Source organism: Oncorhynchus masou, chromosome 3 (genome assembly GCF_036934945.1).
Source record: "Oncorhynchus masou masou isolate Uvic2021 chromosome 3, UVic_Omas_1.1, whole genome shotgun sequence".
Classification (NCBI taxonomy): Eukaryota; Metazoa; Chordata; class Actinopteri; order Salmoniformes; family Salmonidae; genus Oncorhynchus; species Oncorhynchus masou.
The window spans coordinates 9,023,981-9,044,799 of NC_088214.1; the positions used below are offsets into that span (position 1 = coordinate 9,023,981).

General features: G+C 43.4%; 1 protein-coding gene and 1 pseudogene across 2 annotated transcripts; one reads left to right on the forward strand and one right to left on the reverse strand.

The window, feature by feature from the left end:
- Window positions 1–5,330: 5,330 nt before the first annotated feature.
- On the forward strand, window positions 5,331–8,834 carry LOC135518876 (ATP-sensitive inward rectifier potassium channel 10-like; annotated as a pseudogene).
- Window positions 8,835–10,415: 1,581 nt separating this feature from the next.
- LOC135509555 (SLAM family member 9-like) lies at window positions 10,416–19,200 on the reverse strand. 2 transcript variants are annotated; one of them, XM_064930306.1, is made up of 6 exons: window positions 19,089–19,198; window positions 16,119–16,433; window positions 15,502–15,783; window positions 15,251–15,355; window positions 15,032–15,075; window positions 10,416–13,850 (listed from the first exon to the last, which is right to left on the reverse strand). In XM_064930306.1, the coding sequence occupies exons 1-6, from the start codon at window positions 19,141–19,143 to the stop codon at window positions 13,698–13,700; spliced, it is 954 nt and encodes a 317-aa protein (XP_064786378.1). In that variant the 5' UTR covers window positions 19,144–19,198; the 3' UTR covers window positions 10,416–13,697. The 2 variants fall into 2 exon arrangements, with proteins under 2 accessions (XP_064786378.1, XP_064786387.1); XM_064930315.1 differs by lacking the exon at window positions 15,032–15,075 and having other exon boundaries at window positions 13,757–13,850; window positions 19,089–19,200.
- Window positions 19,201–20,819: the final 1,619 nt, after the last annotated feature.

Below are 20,819 nucleotides of genomic sequence, written 5' to 3' on the forward strand. Positions count from 1 at the left end.
CCCCGGCAACAGTTCCCGTCCCAGTACCTCAGATTCACGTACCCATGGCAGTTAACCCCCTGGCTGAACCTCGTCTTCCACCTCCCCAACGGTTCTCAGGTGATCCAAGTGCTTGTAAAGGGTTTCTCACCCAATGTTCTCTCTCCTTTGAGCTACAACCCTCGTCGTTTCCCACCGACCGGTCTAAGATCGCTTATATCATCACCCTGCTGTCGGAAAAAGCCCTGGCCTGGGCTACTGCTGTGTGGGATGCCCATAGTTCCTGCTGTGCCAGCTACTCTGCCTTTGCTGAGGAATTCAAACGAGTGTTTCAAGGCCCAAGCAGTGGTTCTGACTCAGCCAAACAGCTCCTGACTCTCCACCAAGGTTGGCGCAGCGTGACGGACTATGCCATCCAGTTCCGCACGGTGGTAGCAGCAAGTGGCTGGAACAACAAGGCGCTCACGGTGTGCTTTCTGAAAGGCCTTTCCGACACTATCCAAGATGAACTGGCCACTCGGGAACCACCGGACAATCTCGAGTCCCTGATCAAGTTGGCCTCACGCATTGACCAGCGTCTGAGAGAGAGAGAACTCAACCGTAGACCTCTAGCCCCTATCAGTCCCAGCTCCGAGTCCCCACCTTTATCCTCGCTGGCTCCATCGGAACCCATGCAGATTGGACGCATCTCCCAGGCTGAGAGAGACCGCCGGATGAGGGAGCGACGCTGTCTATATTGCGGCAAACCGGGCCATTTCCGTTCCACGTGTCCCGGGCTCCAGGGAAACGCTCTGTCCCGTACAGACCGGGGGGAACTGTAACGGGAAACGTCCAACTCCCGTCTGCTCATTCCAGTCACCCTCTCCTGGGACAACCACAAGCTTCACCTTCAAGCCTTGGTAGACTCTGGAGCCGCAGGTAACTTCATGGATGGTGTCTGGGCGAAGGAGAATGGCGTTCCCTCTGAACCTCTAAGTGAACCCATGAGGGTCACTACATTGGATGGAAGCCCTTTGGGATCTGGACTTGTCACTCATGTCACTACCTCCTTGCGACTTTCAGTTTCACAACACCAGGAATTGATGAACTTTCATTTGATCTCCTGTTCCGAGTTCCCTCTCGTCCTTGGATACCCCTGGGTTCACAGCCATAACCCTCACATCGACTGGTCTGTGGGCACTATCAAGCAGTGGGGTCCTACGTGCCAAACTACTTGTATTTTCCAGAATTCCCCGAGTTCTACTCCCGAGTCTTTAGAATCCATCGACCTGACCCGAGTTCCCGAGTGTTACCATGACCTCAAACTGGTGTTTAGCAAACAGAGGGCCACCATGCTACCACCCCATAGACCTTACGAATGCCCCATCGACCTGTTTCCGGGCACTTGCCCCCCCAGTGGTTGGATCTTTTACCTATCTCCACCCGAACGAGCTGCTATGGATACCTACATCAAGGACGCTCTGGAAGCAGGCCTCATGCGTCCATCCACCTCCCCGGCGGGAGCAGGGTTTTTCTTTGTGGCCAAGAAAGACGGTGGATTACGTCCTTGCATCGACTACCGGGGACTCAATGCCATAACCGTCCGTAACCGTTACCCGCTACCCCTTATGGCCACAGCCTTGAGCTGCTCCAGGAAGCAGTTGTTTTCACTAAGCTTGACCTGCGGAACGCATACCATCTTGTGCGGATCAGACCTGGTGACGAGTGGAAGACCGCTTTCAACACGCCTACTGGTCACTATGAATACTTGGTGATGCCCTTCGGCCTGACCAACGCCCCAGCGGTGTTCCAAGCGCTCATAAACGATGTGCTTAGGGATATGCTTAACATATGTGTTCGTTTACTTGGATGACATCCTCATCTTTTCGAGCTCCCTTCAAGAACACACTAAGCATGTCAGACAAGTACTCAAACGCCTCCTGGACAGCCATCTGTACGTTAAGCCGGAAAAATGTGAATTCCATTCATCCCAGTACAATTCCTGGGATTTGTAGTGGAACCCGGTCGAGTCCAAATGGACCCCAGGAAGGTAGGGGCGGTAGCGGATTGGCCCACCCCAAATCCGTTAAGGAAGTTCAGCGTTTCCTGGGCTTCACAAACTTTTACCGCAAGTTCATCAAGAACTTCAGCTTGGTGGCAGCCCCTCTCTCAGCTTTAACCAAGGGTGGCAATGCAAGGTTTTTGTGGGGAAGAGAAGCTGAGACGGCCTTCCAAGGACTCAAGCAGCGCGTTCTCTCTGCTCCCATCCTGATACTACCGACTACGGATGAACCATTTGTGGTGGAGGTAGACACATCAGAGGTTGGTGTTGGAGCTGTCCTGTCTCAGAGGGGTGAAGACAAGAAGCTTCATCCGTGCGCTTTCTTCTCACACCGGCTTACTGAGAGGAACTACGATGTGGGGATCGTGAACTCCTAGCGGTTAAGATGGCATTGAAGGAATGGAGACACTGGCTCGGGGGCTTCTCACCCGTTTCAAGTGCTTACGGACCACAAAAATCTGGAGTATATCCAGCAGGCGAAGCGGTTGAACTCTAGACAAGCTAGATGGTCTCTTTTCTTCAATCGATTCCAGTTTATCCTCACCTATCGGCCCGGGTCGAAGAATCTCAAACCGGATGCCCTGTCCCGAGTCTACGCTCCTGCCATTCGAGATGACACGGACATGCCTGTCCTTCCTGCTGCTAAGATTGTGGCTCCGATCTCGTGGCAAGTTGAGGATACCGTGAGACGTGCTCAAGCTAGCGAACCGGACCCGAAAGGAGGTCCTGCCAATCGGTTGTTTGTCCCCAAGGCAGTGAGGACTCAGGTCCTTCTGTGGGGGCACTCCTCTCGCCTCACCTGTCATCCGGGCGTAGGTCGCACCTTGGAGTTCATCCAGCGTAAGTTCTGGTGGCCTACCATAAGAGAAGACGTTGCCACTTTCGTCAATGCCTGTCCCGTGTGCTGCCAGGGCAAATCTTCTCACCTCCGCCCTCAAGGACTCCTTCACCCTTTACCTGTTCCCCACAGACCCTGGTCCCATATCTCATTGGACTTTATTACTGGACTTCCTCCATCCCATGGCAATACTACTATCTTAGTCATAATCGACAGGTTTTCAAAGGCGGCCAGGTTCGTCCCTCTGACTAAGTTACCTTCTGCCAAGGAAACGGCTGAGTTGGTAATTAATCATGTGTTCCGAGTCTTCAGCATTCCTCAAGATATGGTTTCTGACAGAGGTCCCCAGTTCGCCTCAAGGTTTTGGAAGGCCTTCTGCCAACTCATGGGGGCTTCTGCCAGTCTATCTTCAGGGTACCATCCGGAGTCCAACGGCCAAACAGAGGATGAATCAAGAGCTGGAAACCACCCTCCGATGTATGACTCGTGACAACCCGTCCACATGGTCATCCTTTATTGTTTGGGCCGAATACGCGCACAACACCTTGCGCTCCTCCTCCACTGGTATGTCCCGCACGAGTGTCAGTTTGGCTATGCTCCTCCATTGTTCCCGGACCAGGAGGCAGAAGTCAGAGTGCCTTCAGCCTTGAAGTTCGTCAGACGCTGTCGGCTTATGTGGAGGAAGACCCGTCTAAATCTTATGCGTTCCTCACAGAGGTACCAACAACAAGCCAACAGACGTCGCCGTCCCGGGCCTACCCTGCGCCCCGGCCAGAGAGTCTGGCTCTCCACAAGAGACTTACCTCTACGGGTGGAGTCTCGCAAGCTGTCCCAAAAATACATCGGTCCCTTCAAGGTTGCCAGGAGAGTTAACCCAGTTTCTTATCGCCTACACTTACCCAGATCCCTTAAGATTAATCCCACATTTCATTGTTAAAACCTGTTGTTTTTTCTCCCCTTGTCCCGGCAGACAGACCTCCCCCTCCGCCTCATGTCATTGGAGGCCAGCCGGCTTATACCGTCCATCGGATACTGGATTCCCGCCGGGTGCAGCGGTCCTGGCAGTATCTGGTGGACTGGGAAGGCTACGGTCCCGAGGAGCGCTCCTGGGTTCCTGCCAAAGACATCCTGGACCCTGACCTCATTCGTCAGTTCAGGGCCCTCCACCCTGAGAGAGCTGGTAGGAACATCAGGAGCCGTTCCTAGGGGGGGGATTCTGTCAGGATTTGGCCAGGGTTGTTCCGGGTTTTGGTCACTAGATGCCCCCATTGTGCTTTTTGACCTTATGTTTTTTCCCTTGTTCCCCATTATTATTTGCACCTGTGCCTCGTTTCCCCTGATTGTATTTAAACCCTTAGTTTCCCTCAGTTCTGTGCTCTGTGTTTGTATGTTAGCACCCAGCCCTAGTGTTCTGTGTATTCTTGTCGATTCCGGTGGATGCTCTTGTGGAATTCTGTTTTTGTTTTTGAGTATCTCTTGAGGCTTTTTTGTGCTATTCCTACCACCTTTTGGATTTGCCATTTTTGTATTGAAGGACTTCTCCTTTTCACTTTATTAAATACACCGTCTTAAGTACTACTGTGTCTGCCTCATCTTCTGGGTTCTGCTGACTATTCGTGGCTCAGTTGGTTAAGTGACTGTTTCTCACTCCGGAGACCCAGGTTCGTAACTGGGTCCTGACACTAGTGTCACGCCCTGGTCGAAGTATTTTGTGTTTGTCTTCATTTATTTGGTCAGGCCAGGGTGTGGCATGGGTTTTTGTATGTGGTGTGTTTGTATTGGGATTGTAGCTTAGTGGGGTGTTCTAGATAAGTCTATGGCTGTCTGAAGTGGTTCTCAATCAGAGGCAGGTGTTTATCGTTGTCTCTGATTGGCAACCATATTTAGGCAGCCATATTCTTTGAGTGTTTCGTGGGTGATTGTTCCTGTCTCTGTGTTTGTTGTCACCAGATAGGCTGGTTAGGTTTTCATGTTACGGTTGTTGTTTTGTATTGTTCATGTTTATTCGTTCATTAAACATGTATGAAAATTACCACGCTGCATTTTGGTCCGATCCTTGCTACACCTCTTCGTCAGAGGAGGAGTTAGAAGAAAACCGTAACACCTCGACCGCATTCACTCAGCTGTATAAGGAAATAAGCAAACAGTAAACCACTCACCCAGAGGTGGCGCTCCTAGTGGCCGGAGACTTTAATGAAGGGAAACTTAAATCAATTTTACCAAATTTCTATCAACATGTTAAATGTGCAATCAGAGGGAAAAAAATTCTAGATCACCTTTACTCCACACAGAGACGTGTACAAAGCTCTCCCTTGCCCTCCATTTGGTAAATCCAACCACAATTCTATCCTTCTAATTCCTGCTTACAAGCAAAAATGAAAGCAGGAAGCACTAGTGACTCGGTCTATAAAAAAGTGGTCAGATGAAGCAGATGCTAAATTCCAGGACTGTTTTGCTATTACAGACTGGAACATGTTCCGGGATTCTTCCGATGACATCGAGGAATTCACCACATCAGTCACTGGCTTTATCAATAAGTGCATCGAGGACGTCGTCCCCACAGTGACTGTACGTACATACCCCAACCAGAAGCCATGGATTACAGGCAACATCTGCACTGAGCTAAAGGGTGGAGCTGCCTCTTTCAAGGTGTGGGACTCTATATAAAATCGAACCTCGTGGAACGCCACATGTGAGGTGAATTTTCTCAGAGTTGGAATTTTTCTAAAATACTGTTAAGCACTTTAAAAAAATCAATTTGAACACGAATTTCTCCAGAATTTTGCTTAAGAATTGAATGCCGGAGATGAGCAAATAAATGAAGAATCATGCAAATTCTTCTTCAGAAGGGGTTTCACCATAGCAGTTTTTAGTCAGGTGGGGAAAGAGTCTGTGAACAGGGAGCGATTAACAATATCATGCACTTCTTCAGATATGCAATTAAAAACTGTTTTGAAGAAGGTGATGGGGATAGGATGGAGAAGGAGAAGGAGAGAGAGAGAAACCGGCAACACACCTTTGTAGTTTAGCGGGAGAAAAGTTTTGATTCAGTTGATATTACTGTGATAATACCACAGTACAAGAGTAGATGTGTTGTCATGGAGACAGAATACATCCTAATGGAAAGGTCGGTTACGTTTACACTTCTTTTGGTGAAGTTTTTATTAACAATCTGTTATCTTGATGGTTTGCGTAGATGGTTTGGACACATTCAGACAGACCGGGGGGACGAGAAAGAGAGAGTGTGTGTGTGAGAGTGAGGGAGAGAGTGAAGACAGGGACACGGAGAACATTTTCAATACTAGCATTGTAATTATGAAGGAGTTGCAGAGTTACCAGAGATGTGTAATGAACACTCATTAGAACACTGCATTGTAGCGGAGCAATTTCTGTGTTTACTTTTAACCTCACTTTGTGTGTGTGTGGGTGTGCGTTGTGTTCTATATCGTGTGAATGTGCATTAGTTTAAGTAATATGTGGAGGAAAGAACATTGTGTGTTTAGTCAGCGGCCTCATTACTATACTATTGCAGTAGACTACAATCCCTGCCTGGTAACATCAATTATACACATATTGGGAAATACAGTGTGTTAAATAACACATTCAGAATAAGATAAAGAGCAGCATTAAAGTGAAGGCCAATAAAAAGCTTCATTTTTATATCTGTAAAACCCAGAGGAAGGCTATGGGTCATTTTTAACAGGTTTGTTTTAACAATAAAGAAGAAAATGTTTTATTAAACTGCCTTCTATGAGTTGAGGAATCCCCTCTTCAGTTCAAGAAGGGAAGGTTTGAAAAGTGCAGGGAAACCAGTAAGTGAATGTTGGCCTTCCTTGCTAACTCTTATCACCATATCCTGTTTCTAGATAGAAGTTCACTCTTTGTCCACTGAAAGTCCTTCTTGTTGGAATCAACAGTACAGTCGTGTCGTAAAAAAAAAAAAAACGTATTCAAAATAAACTCAATGTTTTAGCAAAGAATTTCCCTTCATTTAATTGGTCCAGAATCCCTTTAATTTCAGGTTTCTAATTGTTTCATCATCTTCTCTTCCTCCTCGCCTTGCCCAACTTCTGGTCGACATGCTTTGTGCCTTTGTCCCAAATGACACCCAATTCCCTATCTAGTGCCCTACTTTTGACCAGGGCCTAGAGTGCATAGGGTGCCATTTGGGACGCACAAAGTGGTGGATGCTGATGGGAGGACGGCTCATAATAATGGCTGGAATGGAGTCAATGGAGTGGTATCAACTGCATGGAAACCAGGTCTTTGATGTTTTAGATACCATTCCACTGACTCCATTTCAGCCATCATTATGAGCCATCTTCCTCTCAGCAGCCTCCACTGACACACACCTGGTAACCGGCTTTGATTGAAGGCATCCCTTTGTGTTTGACCATTAAAGCTCGAGTCTCGTTTTATCATGAGTGACTTTCTGAGCCAACCCTGTCCCAAATTTCTAACTTCAACCTTCTAAATGGCAATTCATTGCAATGCACTTTTGTTGCTCTTGTGTGGTTTGATGTTGTAATCTTTAATAGTTTAACTGGCTAACATCTTTACTACAGGATGCTCAAAACTTGTCCACAGTTAATATTTCATGCCTTTTTACTGTGGCAACGATGTTGCCTAATCTCTCTCTCCTTCCTTCCTGTTTTACTGACAGATGACATCTGCTACACTCCTTCTTCCAGAAGCTCCCCCCCTCAGAAGGTGTCACTTCCAGACACAGACAGACGTTCTAAAGCCCCTATTGGGGGGCAGGCAGCCCTGCAGAGAGCCCCGGCGGGGGCGGGACTCTGAGGAGGCGTGTTCTGTCTAAGGATGGACGCAGTAATATACAAATTGAGCACATCAGCGGCTGGTCGGCCCTGTACATGTGCGACCTCTGGACGACCTTCCTGGATATGCAGTGGCATTAGAAATTCTTCCTCCTCAGGCTTACCTTCATGGGGGCGTGGTTCCTGTTCGGGATTCTGTAGTATCTGGTGGCGTTCGTGCATGGAGCTCTGCTGAGTGAGAGGATGGAGACTAACTGCTCAACTGTGTGTGTGTGTGTGTGCGTGCGTGTGTGTGTGTGTGTGTGCGTGCGTGCGTGCGTGCGTGCGTGCGTGTGTGTGTGTGTGCGCTTAACTGCCAGTGTAGTCTTTTTGTGTCATTTGCCAACAATTACATTGTGACATCAGGTTCTTACCAACCAACTACGAGCAAAACATTCTCCTCTAAATGGGATTTACCTCATTGTGTCCCAGACAAATTTCCCCTTGAGGGCAATAGGGAGCCAATTGGGACGCACTCCCAACGTGACCCCCTAGTGAATGTGACGGGGAAGCTGAACGTCTCATACGGAGGGGGAGACGGTGCGTCTGGACCAGCGGAACGTTCCCTTCCAGGTGGACATGTCCAGCGACAGCCCCTTCCTCATCCTCCCCCCTCACCTCTATCACATCATAGACAGCAGCAGCCCGCTCAGGACCTGGGCTACCAAGGCTACGCTACACCTGGTTAGGGCTGTTCCCTTTACAGTGCACTACTTTGAACCAGGGTCAGGGTCAAACGTAGGGTACTGTATAAGAAATAGGGTGCTAGTTGGAATGCACCCTAGAAGTGTGTGTCAGTGCTTTTTCCTGTCCTGAAACACTCTTTTCCCTCCCTCCTCAGGTTGGGGATGGACACACTGAGTTGCTGGTGATCATGAGCGCCACGGTGAAGCCCTCCTCTGTCACCTACCAGGTGCACACCTCCTACCTGCCTGATGAGGTCCTGTGGGGGTACGAGTTCCCCCCCATGGTCTCTCTGTCCCCGTGAGGGAAAGACATTGTCGACATCGCTTTTCTTTGTGGCCAAGACCAAGACCATGCCCCTCTTCAAAACGTTCTGCCCACAGAATTACCATGGCAACAGAGGAGGAGGTGGGAGTGGGGTGGCACTGATCCAGAGAAGATCCGATTGGAGCAGAGTTACATGGAGAGAAGATAGGGAGGGTGAGGGAGGGTCAGAGACAGTAGGGTCAGTGTCCGAATCAGCAATGTCTGAGAGTTTACACACAGACACAAACAGCAGACCTGGGTTCAAATACTATTTGAAATCATCTCAAATACTAAATCTTGATTGATCTTTCCTGTTTTAATGGAACCAATAGAATAGTCCCGACATTGGTCAACTCTGCCCATTTAGCACTTCAGGTAGACTCAAGGGAATTCTCAAAGTATTTGAAAGATTTTAAATACTATTTGAACCCAGGTCTGGCATATACTGGATTCTAAGCAGGGTCTGTTACTGTTTACTACAACTATTCAAATGATGAATTCATTACTTGTTAATTTACATGATATTGGTATGTAGTGAGAGATGTAAAGGAGTTCAGTGTGTTGGGGACGGAGGAGGCCATGGAAATGCCCTGAATGCTTCTGCTGTGTCCCAAATGGCATCCAATTCCCTTTACGGAGCTCCATGGGCCCTGGTCAAAGTAGTGCACTTTATAGGGAATAGGGTTCCATTTGGGATGCACTTTAGTCTTTCTTCTGGACCATCTGTCCATCCATACACTTTAAAAACATGTACAGATGCAACACTAAAGATTTCATGATGATGATTTTGTTGTTGTTATGTGCCAATGTACTGTAGAATATGCCAGCTAAAGCACTGGCCTTTGACTGGAAATGAAGAAGACAGGAGAACATGCTATTTTAAGTTGCTGTTTATAGGAGTCAGTCTGCGTTGTCTGCACAGATGTATCTGTTATTGTCGATACAGAGGACCGCAGTCAACACTTTATTAAGTACGTTGCACCTCAGGAACTTTTGTAGCACTAATTACTGGATAGAAAATAGAGTTGTGATTTTCACCTTAAAACACTTTAACAATGAAGGAAAGGTTTTAATGATGCTTTCTATTCATATTACATGTGATTGTGTATCATTGTGAAATAACAACGATGATTTAGGATGATTTTCGTCTCTTTAGTCGGTTTGTTTTTGTCGCTGGATGCACATTTTGTATTGGTCACATACACGTTTAGCAGATGTTATTGTGGGTGTAGCGAAATGCTTGCATTTATAGGAAATAATATTTTTCTAGGTAATCAAGGAGAGCTAATTGGAGGAATCAACGGTCGCAGAAGGATGCGTTCTAGGTCTATTCTATGTTGTAGGTCACAACTCTGTCTTAAACCAGAGAGCCTTTAGACTCAAATAGCACCTTATTCCCTATGTAGTGCCCTACTTTTGAACAGGGTCCTTCGGGTTGTGGTTAAAGGTAGCGCACTACATAGGGAATAGGGTGCCATTTGGGACACACTCACCCAGTGACTCTTACACACTTCTATTTCTGCCTCTGGTGGTAACCATGGTTTTCATGTGTCAAGTTAGTTTTGGGGAACTTCCTGTCGGGTAAACTGAGTTGAAAGAGATGTGTCAGGACTGGATCAGTGTCACCACTTGAGAGAGATGTGAAGATGTGTGTCAAGAGATGTGGCTTTGGATATTAACCTATTACGCATGAAGCCTTTTTAGTTATAAGAGTCACACGTAGTGGACAGAAACTCAGCAAAAAAAGAAATGTCCTCTCACTGTCAACTTTATTTTCAGGAAACTTAACATGTGTAAATATTTGTATGAACATAGCAAGATTCAACAACTGAGACATACACTGAACAAGTTCCACAGACATGTGACTAACAGAAATGGAATAATGTGTCCCTGAATAAAGAGGGGTCAAAATCAAAAGTAACAGTCAGTATCTGGTGTGGCCACCAGCCGCATTAAGTACTGCAGTGCATCTCCCCATGGATTGCACCAGATTTTCTAGTTCTTGCTGTGAGATGTTACCCCACTCTTCCACCAAGGCACCTGCAAGTTCCCAGACATTTCTGGGGGGAATGTCCCTAGCCCTCACCCTCTGATCCAACAGGTCCCAGACGTGGTCAATGGGATTGAGATCCAGGCTCTTCGCTGGCCTTGGCAGAACACTGACATTCCTGTCTTGAAGGAAATCACACACAGAATGAGCAGTATGGCTGGTGGCATTGTCATGCTGGAAGGTCATGTACAGGCCTCGGTGTAACGCTCATTCCTTCAACGATAAACGCAAATCCGACCATCATCCCTGGTGAGACAAAACCGCGAGTTGTCAGTGAAGAGCACTTTTTGCCTGATCTGGTCCAAAGACGGTGGGTTTGTTGTTGCCTGATGAGGACCTGTCTTACAACAGGCCTACAAGCCCTCAGTCCAGCCTCTCTCAGCCTTATGCGGACAGTCTGAGCACTGATGGAGGGATTGTGCGTTCCTGGCGTATCTCGGGCAGTTGTTGCCACCGGAACTGTTCTCAGATATTATCCATGCAAATCAGCTTATACCACCCACCACTGCAACCTCTATGCTCTAGCTGGCTGGCTCTCACTACATATTCGTCGCCAGACCCACTGGCTCCGGGTCATCTATAAGTCTATTCTAGGTAAAGCTCCGCCTTATCTCAGCTCACTGGTCACGATAACAACACCCACCCATAGCACATGTTCCAGCACTGATCATCCCTAACGCCAACACCTCATTTGGCCGCCTTTCCTTCCAGTTCTCTGCTGCCAGTGACTGGAATGAATTGCAAAAATCGCTGAAGCTGGAGACTTATATTTCCCTCACCAACTTTAAACATCAACTATCTGAGCAGCTAACTGATCGCTGCAGCTGTACATAGTCCATCTGTAAATAGCCCACCCAATCTACCTACCTCATCCCCATATTGTTTTATTTTACTTTTCTGCTCTTTTGCACACCAGTACTTGCACATCATCATCTGTTCATTTATCGCTCCAGTGTTAATCTGCCTAATTGTAATTCTTCTCTACTATGACTTTCTTCTTTTCTTCTGTGTCATTGACTTGTTTATTGTTTATTCCATGTTTTTCTATGTGTAACTCTGTGTTGTTGTCTGTGTCACACTGCTTTGCTTTATCTTGGCCAGGTCGTAGTTGTAAATGAGAACTTGTTCTCAACTGACCTACCTGGTTAAATAAAGGTGAAATAAAGAAAATAAATGCAGAAGCCCCCATCTCATCTAAAGCACCAGAACTATTCTCAGATATTATCCATGCAGAACCAGCAGACTCTAAGTCAACCAGGTTAATGAAATGTGATAAAATGAATAAAGCAGCAAATATTAAAAAGCAAATAATACAAATAAATAAATAAAAACGTGTCTATAGGATGCCAACTTTCCAACAAGTCAGTTCGTCAAATTTCTGGCCTGCGAGAGGTGCCCTGGTCAACTGTAAGGGGTGTTATTGTGAAGTGGAAACGTCTAGGAGCAACAACTGCTCAGCCGCAAAGTGGTATGCCACACAAGCTAGAAGAACAAGAAACGCACACCTATAAAGACGAGGTGCTGGCTAGCGGAGTAGAAACTTGAAAATAAAGGAGAGCCGCACACTCTAGGAGCTCAGATGCAAAAATGTAATACCAACGTTTCAACAGACAAGCTGTCTTCATCAGGGTGACAGAACGGGACCGCTGCGTGCTGAAGCGTGTAGCGCTCACTACCGAGTTCAAAACTGTCTCTGGAAGCAACGTCAGCACAAGAACTGTTTGTCAGGGGACCTACATGAAATGGGTTTCCATAGCCGAGGACCTGCACACGACACTATATTCATAAAGAAAATCATGTACTTTACAATCAACATTTTCCTTGACACACAAAAGTAATTGTTACATTTTGAACGCTTAGCAGGACAGGAAAATGGTCCAATTCACGCACGTATTGAGAGAACACGTGGTCATCCCTACTGCCTCTGATCTGGTGAACTCACTAAACACAAATGTATCATTTGAAAATGATGTCTGAGTGTTGGAGCGTGCCCCAACAAGAAAATGGTGCCGTCTGGTTTGCTTAATAAAATTAATTTCAAGTTATTTATACTTTTACTTTGTATACTTAAGTATATTTAGAACCAAATACTTTTAGACTTTTACTCAAGTAGTATTTTACTGGTTTACTTGAGTAACTATTAAGGTATCTGTACTTTTACTCAAGTATGACAATTGGGTACTTTTTCCATCACTGCACACGAGCGTAATATCACCATGCCCAATGCCAAGCGTCGGCTGGAGTGGAGTAAAGCATACTGCCATTGGACTATGGAGCTGTGGAAATGAGTTCACTGGAGTGATGACTCACACTTCACCATCTAGCAGTCCAATGGATGAATTATGGGTTTGGCGGATTGCAATAAGTGCCATGTGATTTTTAATGACCACAGAGAGTCAGGACACCCATTTAACATTCCATCCAAAAGACTGCACTCTACTCAGGGTGATGTCCTCATCACTGTCCTGGGGTATTGGGAGGAGATCTTTAGTCCAGAGTGCCTCCTTCTGGCCCTCCAACACCACCATTGATGCCATAAGTCAATTGTGCAATCTGTAAATGTTTGAGAGGGCAGGATAATTATGATTTAAATAGTTTAACTGTCCAGATTCGTCTACACTTGCAATACATCCAGACACAATGCGTGGCTGACTACCTCCGGAGGTGGGCAGGAAGATCCCAATCAGATCTCAATTTGACTTTTGATTGTGTCCACAATTTTAGACAGGTGTAGACAATCCGAAAGTGGACAAGACCAGGACAAAGGACACATGTGAGAACCAGTTCTAAACAGAGCTATTGAGAGTAAGGGCAAGATTCAATCCAGACCACGGAAGATCCGAGTTATAGTGCAACTGAAGTGTAAAGGTAATTTCTGATCGAGCCGACACATGACACAGCGTTTACTGTGAATGCCGTCTCCATCAACTTGAGGAAATTGCCTTTCAATTTAAAGAATTCAATGCGATTACACATTGTCATCTAGGCACCATTTACAGATGACTTCCGTCTCCCACCATGGTGGGATAGTTCACACAGCTGGAGTTGGGGTTGTCCCACCTCACTGTAGATGGAGGGTGATGCTGGACCTGGAGATTCCTGCTCTTCACCACCTATTTGACTGTTACCTGGAGTCTGGAGAATACAAACATACAGTAACAACTTCACTATGAATTTATGAACGGTGACCCGGGTATAAAACAAGGTCTTAAAGCTGCAATCAGCAGTTGAAACAAAGCAAACTCACTGCCCCTGTTTTGGTGAAAAGCTGAGCGATGAGGCTGGAGAAATGTAACCACTCTTAAATTCATAGATAGAGCTATGGATTAAAGAGCTACCATCCATGTTTTTAACCATGTTTTGAGGCTACAGTGGTGTCCTAAATTATTTACAACCTTGATAAAGTTGAGCAATAATGACTGGCCAGGGTCGGTAATTTATATTATACTAATACAATTGCTCAGAGAAAGAGATTTTGTTTAACAACTACTTTTTTCCTCTCTTTTTGAGAGGGGTCAACATTATTGACACCCCTAAAGATTTTTATAAATAAAGTAGTTAAAAGCTTAGTATTTGGTCACACATTCCTACTACGCAGTGACTGGGTCAAGCTTGTGACTCTTCATACTTGTTGGATGAATTTACAAATAGTTTTGGTTGTGTTTCAGATTATTTTGTGCCCAATAGAAATGAATGGTAACTAATGTATTGTGATTTTGGAGTCACTTTTGTTGTACATAATAATAGAATGTTTCTAAACAATTCTACATTAATGTGGATGCTACCATGACCTCGGAAAATCCTTAAGGATTCGTGAATAATGATTAGTGAGAAAGCTAAAGGGTCAAAGGTCATAACCATACCCTCAAGACATGTTAACCCCTTGTTATTGGTAATGGTGAGAGGTTAGTATGTCTTGAGGGTATTGTTTTTAGAGTGACAATTCTGACACCTACCTTTGTGAGAAAATTATTTAAAAAAAATATATATTGCAATTGTATTAGTATAAATTAATATGATTCCCCTTTTTTTTCGTTATTAAGGGTGGCAATCATTTCTGACCCCACTGTATTATAGTGTTTGTTTACATTTGCTTTGTTTACAAACTAAGTCCAAATATGGATGCAGCAACTGCAGATTGACCCTTCAATGACCTCAAATAAATAAATACAATTTATCTGTGGCTGTTCAATAATCTACAATATGAGCATGAAATTAACTTGAGTTTACCAGTAATTTGGAATTTATTTTTGTGAATACAATGTTTTCATCAAGAATGACACAGTATCAGTAGTGTTAAATATGAGGTATCTTACCCTGACAGTAGCATACTCTGTGTTTATACTATCCTCTTTGTAACCTATAAATCAACCACATAAAAGATCTATAAAGGTTTGCTATGAGTGTACATACATACAGTATATATATAATGTGAAATCATTACAACCTGTTATCAACAGTACTCACAGTGGTTTAATTAATAAAATAAAGTTTCTGTATTAAGAGTGATCCTGCAGCAAGAACAGTGAGCTTACCTTTATTCAGCTTCCGCCAAGCAATCAGGACACATCCAACGATGATGATGATGATGATGATGATGCCAACATTGTAGTTTTGGTTCTCTTTGTCCCGCTCTGGTTCTGCAATATAGTGACATAAAAATCACAACGTCAACATAGGATATAACATCTAGTCTAGTGTGTATGTGTGCCTGTTCGTGTGTGTGTGTGCGCACGAAAGTGTGTATCCACAAAAGTGTGTGTGCATGCATGGGTGCGTGTCTTACTAGAATTGGATGCACAAATCGTTTCGATCTCCTTCATGTTAGGGGCCCAGCTGACTTGGTTGCTGTGGTTACAGATGATGAAACCCCCTGCCACATAGACAGAGAGCAGGGGGACAGTGGAGGTCTCAGCCCCTCTACTCTCTCCTCCCACCTGAGAACAGGTGCTGCTGTTACAGCTGGAGGTGACAGAGGTGTTCTGACCTCTGCAGGTCACAGTCACCTTACAGTTGCCATTGATGGTGGAGTTAGAGTTCACTGTCAGGACTGGTGTCACAACTCTCTCTGAATACACAACAGATAAACAGGCAAATAGACATGGTTAGAAAACCCCACAAATGCACACATGCACACCTATCCATTCACACACACACACACACACACACACACACACACACACACACACACACACACACACACACACACACACACACACACACACACACACAAAAGTGGATAATTTTTCTAGTCACCATTTAATGTGGTTGACATTTTCTGTACCTTAAGAGGCAGTCAATTTAAATGCATTTAACCTGAGATAGAATTCATATTTCACTATTGATTGCTACTGCAACCATATCGATACAAAGAGAAGGACGGCAGGAAGGAGGACAACCTACCTTGAACTGATATCTGGTACTTGGCAACATCTTTGTTTTCTTCACCACTCACTCCTGCGTCATAAAGACCACTGTCTCCTTCCTGTAGGTTCTTCAGTACGAGAGAGAAGTTTGCCTCACTAAACTCAACCCTGCCTTGGTATTTAGTGTATACTTTCACTGTTGATGATTCATTGGTGTATTTTACTAAAGTGTGAGATTTCTTAAAAGTCCACTTTAAATCCTCAATATTATTTAGTTTAGCATATCCCTGGACATCCAGACGAACATTTTCTCCCTTCGGCACAAACCGTTTCAGAGTCTCAATGCTGGACTCTGAAATAAACAGACAGAAAACTTCATGTAAAAATGAAACAGTCTGCCAAGAACGCTTTATAAAAAAATATATGGTGATTCAATGTACTGTACATTGAATGTTAACCAGGTGCAATAGCATTGTGTGTTTGCTCAACATTTGGGCATATACAGTGCCTTCAGAATGTATTCTACCCCTTGACTTTTTCTACATTTTCTTGTATTACAGCCTGAATCTAAAATTGATTAAATTAAGATAGTTTTGTCACTGGCCTACACACAATACCCCATAATGTCAAAGTGGAATTATGTTTATTGAAAAATGTTGCAAATCCAAATGAAAAGCTGAAATGTCTTGAGTCAATAAGTATTCAACCAAGTTTGTTATGGCAAAAGCCTAAAAATGTGACTCGTCCCATAATGAGTTGCATGGACTCACTCTGTGTGCAATAATAGTGTTTAGAAGACAGTGAATGTTCCTGAGTGGCCGAGTTACAGTTTTGACTTTAAATCTACTTCAATCTATGGCAAGGCCTGAAAATGGTTGTCTTGCAATGATCAGCAACAAATTTGACAGAGCTTGAAGAATTTATAAAATAATAAGGGTAAAATGTTGCACAATCCAGGTGTGGAAAACTTATAGAGACTTTCCCAGAAAGACTCTAAGATGTAATCGCTGCCAAAGGTTATTCTACAATGTATATGGACAATGTATGGACTTGGTGGTGTGACTTGGTGGTGTGAATACTTATTTCTAAAACATGTTTTCACTTAGTAATTATGGGGTGTTGTGTGTAGATGAGTGAGAGATGAATATATATTTCATGCATTTTGATTTCACAACAAAATGTGGAATAAGTCAAGGGGTATGAATACTTTCTGAAGGCCCTGTAGCTGATCCAACATACAAACTTTATATATTGCATTTTAGAGGGAGGGTCCTAAGCTGACATATGGCATTGTTTTATGATGTATCATGTAGCTATTTGATTTAGAATTTTAGGACCCTTTAGGTATAAAAAAAATATATATATAAAAACAATTTGATATAAAATATTAAATTATGCTTTGACTACTATAGCCTATAGAAATGCATTGAATGACACATTTATAAATGGCAAAAAAGACAGTTAAAAATAAATCATATGGAATGCAGTTAAGTGTCTGTCCTATATCTAGGAGATATAAGAACATTCCGGAAATATATATATTTTTACACATATTTTGGCCCTTTTTTTAGGTAGGTAAAATTGGTGTACTTCCATAAATGTTTTACGGAGACCACCGGAGACAACCTTTGTGTTCGTGAGACTCTCCTCTTTCCATAGAGTGGTTCCATTAGTTTCTAGGCAAAATGTTTGGACGCTACAAACGTTTGCGTGAGAAGACCGATTGCCAGGATGTCTCATGGTCTAACAAACACCGCTGTAGCTCGGCCACCATAGGATGTGATGCATTAAGACACAGCCCATACAAAAACACAGATATCTCTAGCTTGAACTGACTGATTTTGTTTTGATTGACAGCGGTGCGTCAACAAACTCTAGGGGTCAAATAAACAAACTTTAACACATTAGCTGAAATTGTCCTTTACAAGTCCACCAAATTCACAGAATTGAGCAATTACTTAAGTTAACTTTTTTTTACAGTGCAACAGTATGTTTATGGTAACTATAGTTGAATTAGCATAAATTACAAAACACTTTGCCTGTTTTCTGTGCATTGTACTAAATCCACCTTAATTCAGAGACCTGTTCTAAGATACAGTATGTTGGGTGATGTTTCATGCATTAAAGTGTTTTTGTTCATTGTAGAGTTTGTGGTCTAAAATACAGTACATATCCATCATGAAACCAGTTGGCTTATAAATGGCTGTCAACGTTCTGTCAATATCACCCCCACCCTCGTGCTGAAGCTGTGGTTTCCACATCCTGTAGCTCAAGGTGTTTCCTCACACTTTTATACTAACTCTAAAACGCTATACGTTTGCTACTTGTAATACACAACAGTAAGATTCAACAAATGACTACTAATTAACCAATTGATCAATGTTAACCGATAGAGCTACTTTCAATGAAATATCATAATGTCCGAATTCTATTCCATTTCAAATATCATAATATATATTTAAAATATCAGAATTGAATGACTTGCCTAGTAAAATAAAGGTAAAATTAAAAAAAAAAAAAGTGTTCTAACCACCTATCCCCATACAGAGAGAACCTCTGTGATACTGTTGTTTGGGATATGACATCAAGGCAAGTGGTAAAGCACAGTAGGAAACATGACATATCAGGTATATGACTGGATATCCAGTATATATACATTTTTTGTTTTTGTTGGTTTTACAGGATAGTGACAATTATCTGAAGAACAGTGACTCATGGACTCTTGTGGACTCTTGTCTTGTGTGTCCTGGTAGGACCCAGGCTACCCTGCCTTGCCCTTCCCCCTTTTTGTTTATCACTGTTCTGTTGTTGTTGTCTTTTTAAATAAAACATACAAATCATAAATAGCAAAAAATGACTCAGCAACATGTGCGTAGCCCATCCCTAACATCAAGTGAAACTATCAGCACAAACTTATTGCCTGTCACATGCCTGCCTTTCTGATCAGATTATTGGTAAACATATCTAATCAATGCAGTCAATACTAGAGCAAAGGTAGAATATTTACCTGTTCCTTGGACTAGAGCTGATAGAAAAACAATGTAATGTAGGAGAGCTGCCATACTTTTTGTAGAACATACCCAGTAAACAGGAAGTTAAAGTAAGTTCCTCAACTTGTGTAGCACTGTAACGGTTTTCTTGAGTCGAAGGAGAGGCGGACCAAAACGCAGCATGGTGATTATTCATGGTTCTTTAATAAAGCAACTACACATAAACAGACAAGACATGTGAAAACCCAAAACAGTCCTATCTGGTGCAAACAGACAGGAACAATCATCCACAAAACCCAACACCTAACAGGCTACCTAAATATGGTTCCCAATCAGAGACAATGACTAACACCTGCCTCTGATTGAGTACCATATCAGGACAAACATAAAAATAGACAAACTAGACATGTAACATAGAATGCCCACTCAGTTCAAACCCCCGAGCTGACAAGGTACAAATCTGTCGTTCTGCCACTGAACAGGCAGTTAACCCACTGTTCCCAGGCCGTCATTGAAAATAAGAATTTGTTCTTAACCTCTCTGGGTGACACGCAAGTGTCCCACCTTGCCAACAATAAATGCAAATGCACTACGTCAAATGCTAATAGCACTCGTTAAAACTCAAACGTTCATTAAAACTCACATGCAGGGTACTCAATTCAAGCTACACTCGTTGTGAATCGAGCCAACAAGTCAGATTTTTAAAATGCTTTTCGGCGAAAGCATGAAAAGCTATTATCTGATAGCATGCAACACCCCGAAATACCAGAAGGGGACGTAAACAAGAGAATTAGCATAGCCGGCGCTACACAAAACGCAGAAATAAAATAAAATATAAAACGTTCATTACCTTTGACGAGCTTCTATGTTGGCACTCCTATATGTCCCATAAACATCATAATTGGGTCTTTTTTCAATTAAATCGGTCCTTGTATGCCCAAAATGTCCATTTATGAAGACCGTCCGATCCAGGAAAAACACCGTTTTTAAACGCAACGGATTGATTTTTTCTTCGTCGATTTTGTGATCAGGATTCCTTGCGATTTTGACCACGAAACACGTTCTGTTATAGTCACAGACATCATTGAACCTAGCAGGACGTTGAAATGTTGCACGATTTTTAACAGAATGTTGAAAAAAGTAGCCCGATCTTTAACAGGTTTTAACTGACTTGCCTGGTTAAATAAAGGTCAAATAAAAAATAAAAGATGTCCTTGTTTCTGTAGTGTGTTAGTTTGCACCAGTATAGGCTGTTTCGGTTTTCGTGTATCGTTTGTTGTTTTCGTATTGATTCGTGTTTTTCCTTGTTTCATTCAAATATGAATCACAATAGCCACGCCGCATTTTGGTCCGACTCTCCTTTGCCTACAGAAAACCGTGACAGAAAGCATACCAAATGATTATGTTAGGTCACCGAATCACAGAAAAACACAGCCATGAGTCACAAAAAGCAGAAACATAGATAAAATGAATCACTAACCTTTGATGATCTTCATCAGATGACAGTCATAGGACTTCATGTTACACAATACATGTATGCTTTGTTCGATAAAGTGCATATTTATATAAAAAAAATCTGATTTTACATTGCCGTGTTATGTTCAGTAGTTCCAAAACTTGTGGGGATTTTGCAGAGAGCCACATCAATTTACAAAAATACTCATAATAAACATTGATATAAAATATACAACTATAATGCATGGAAATATAGATACACTTCTCCTTAACCTTATGAAAACCCAAATCTC

Coding starts and splice junctions, on each gene's coding strand:
- LOC135509555 (XM_064930306.1), bottom strand. CDS start 19,143: ATGGCAGCTCTCCTACATTACATTGTTTTTCTATCAGCTCTAGTCCAA. Junction 15,784..16,118: donor GTACCAGATATCAGTTCAAG/GTAGGTTGTCCT, acceptor TTGTGTATTCAG/AGAGAGTTGTGACACCAGTC. Junction 13,851..15,031: donor CAGAGTATGCTACTGTCAGG/GTAAGATACCTC, acceptor TGTATTCTCCAG/ACTCCAGGTAACAGTCAAAT.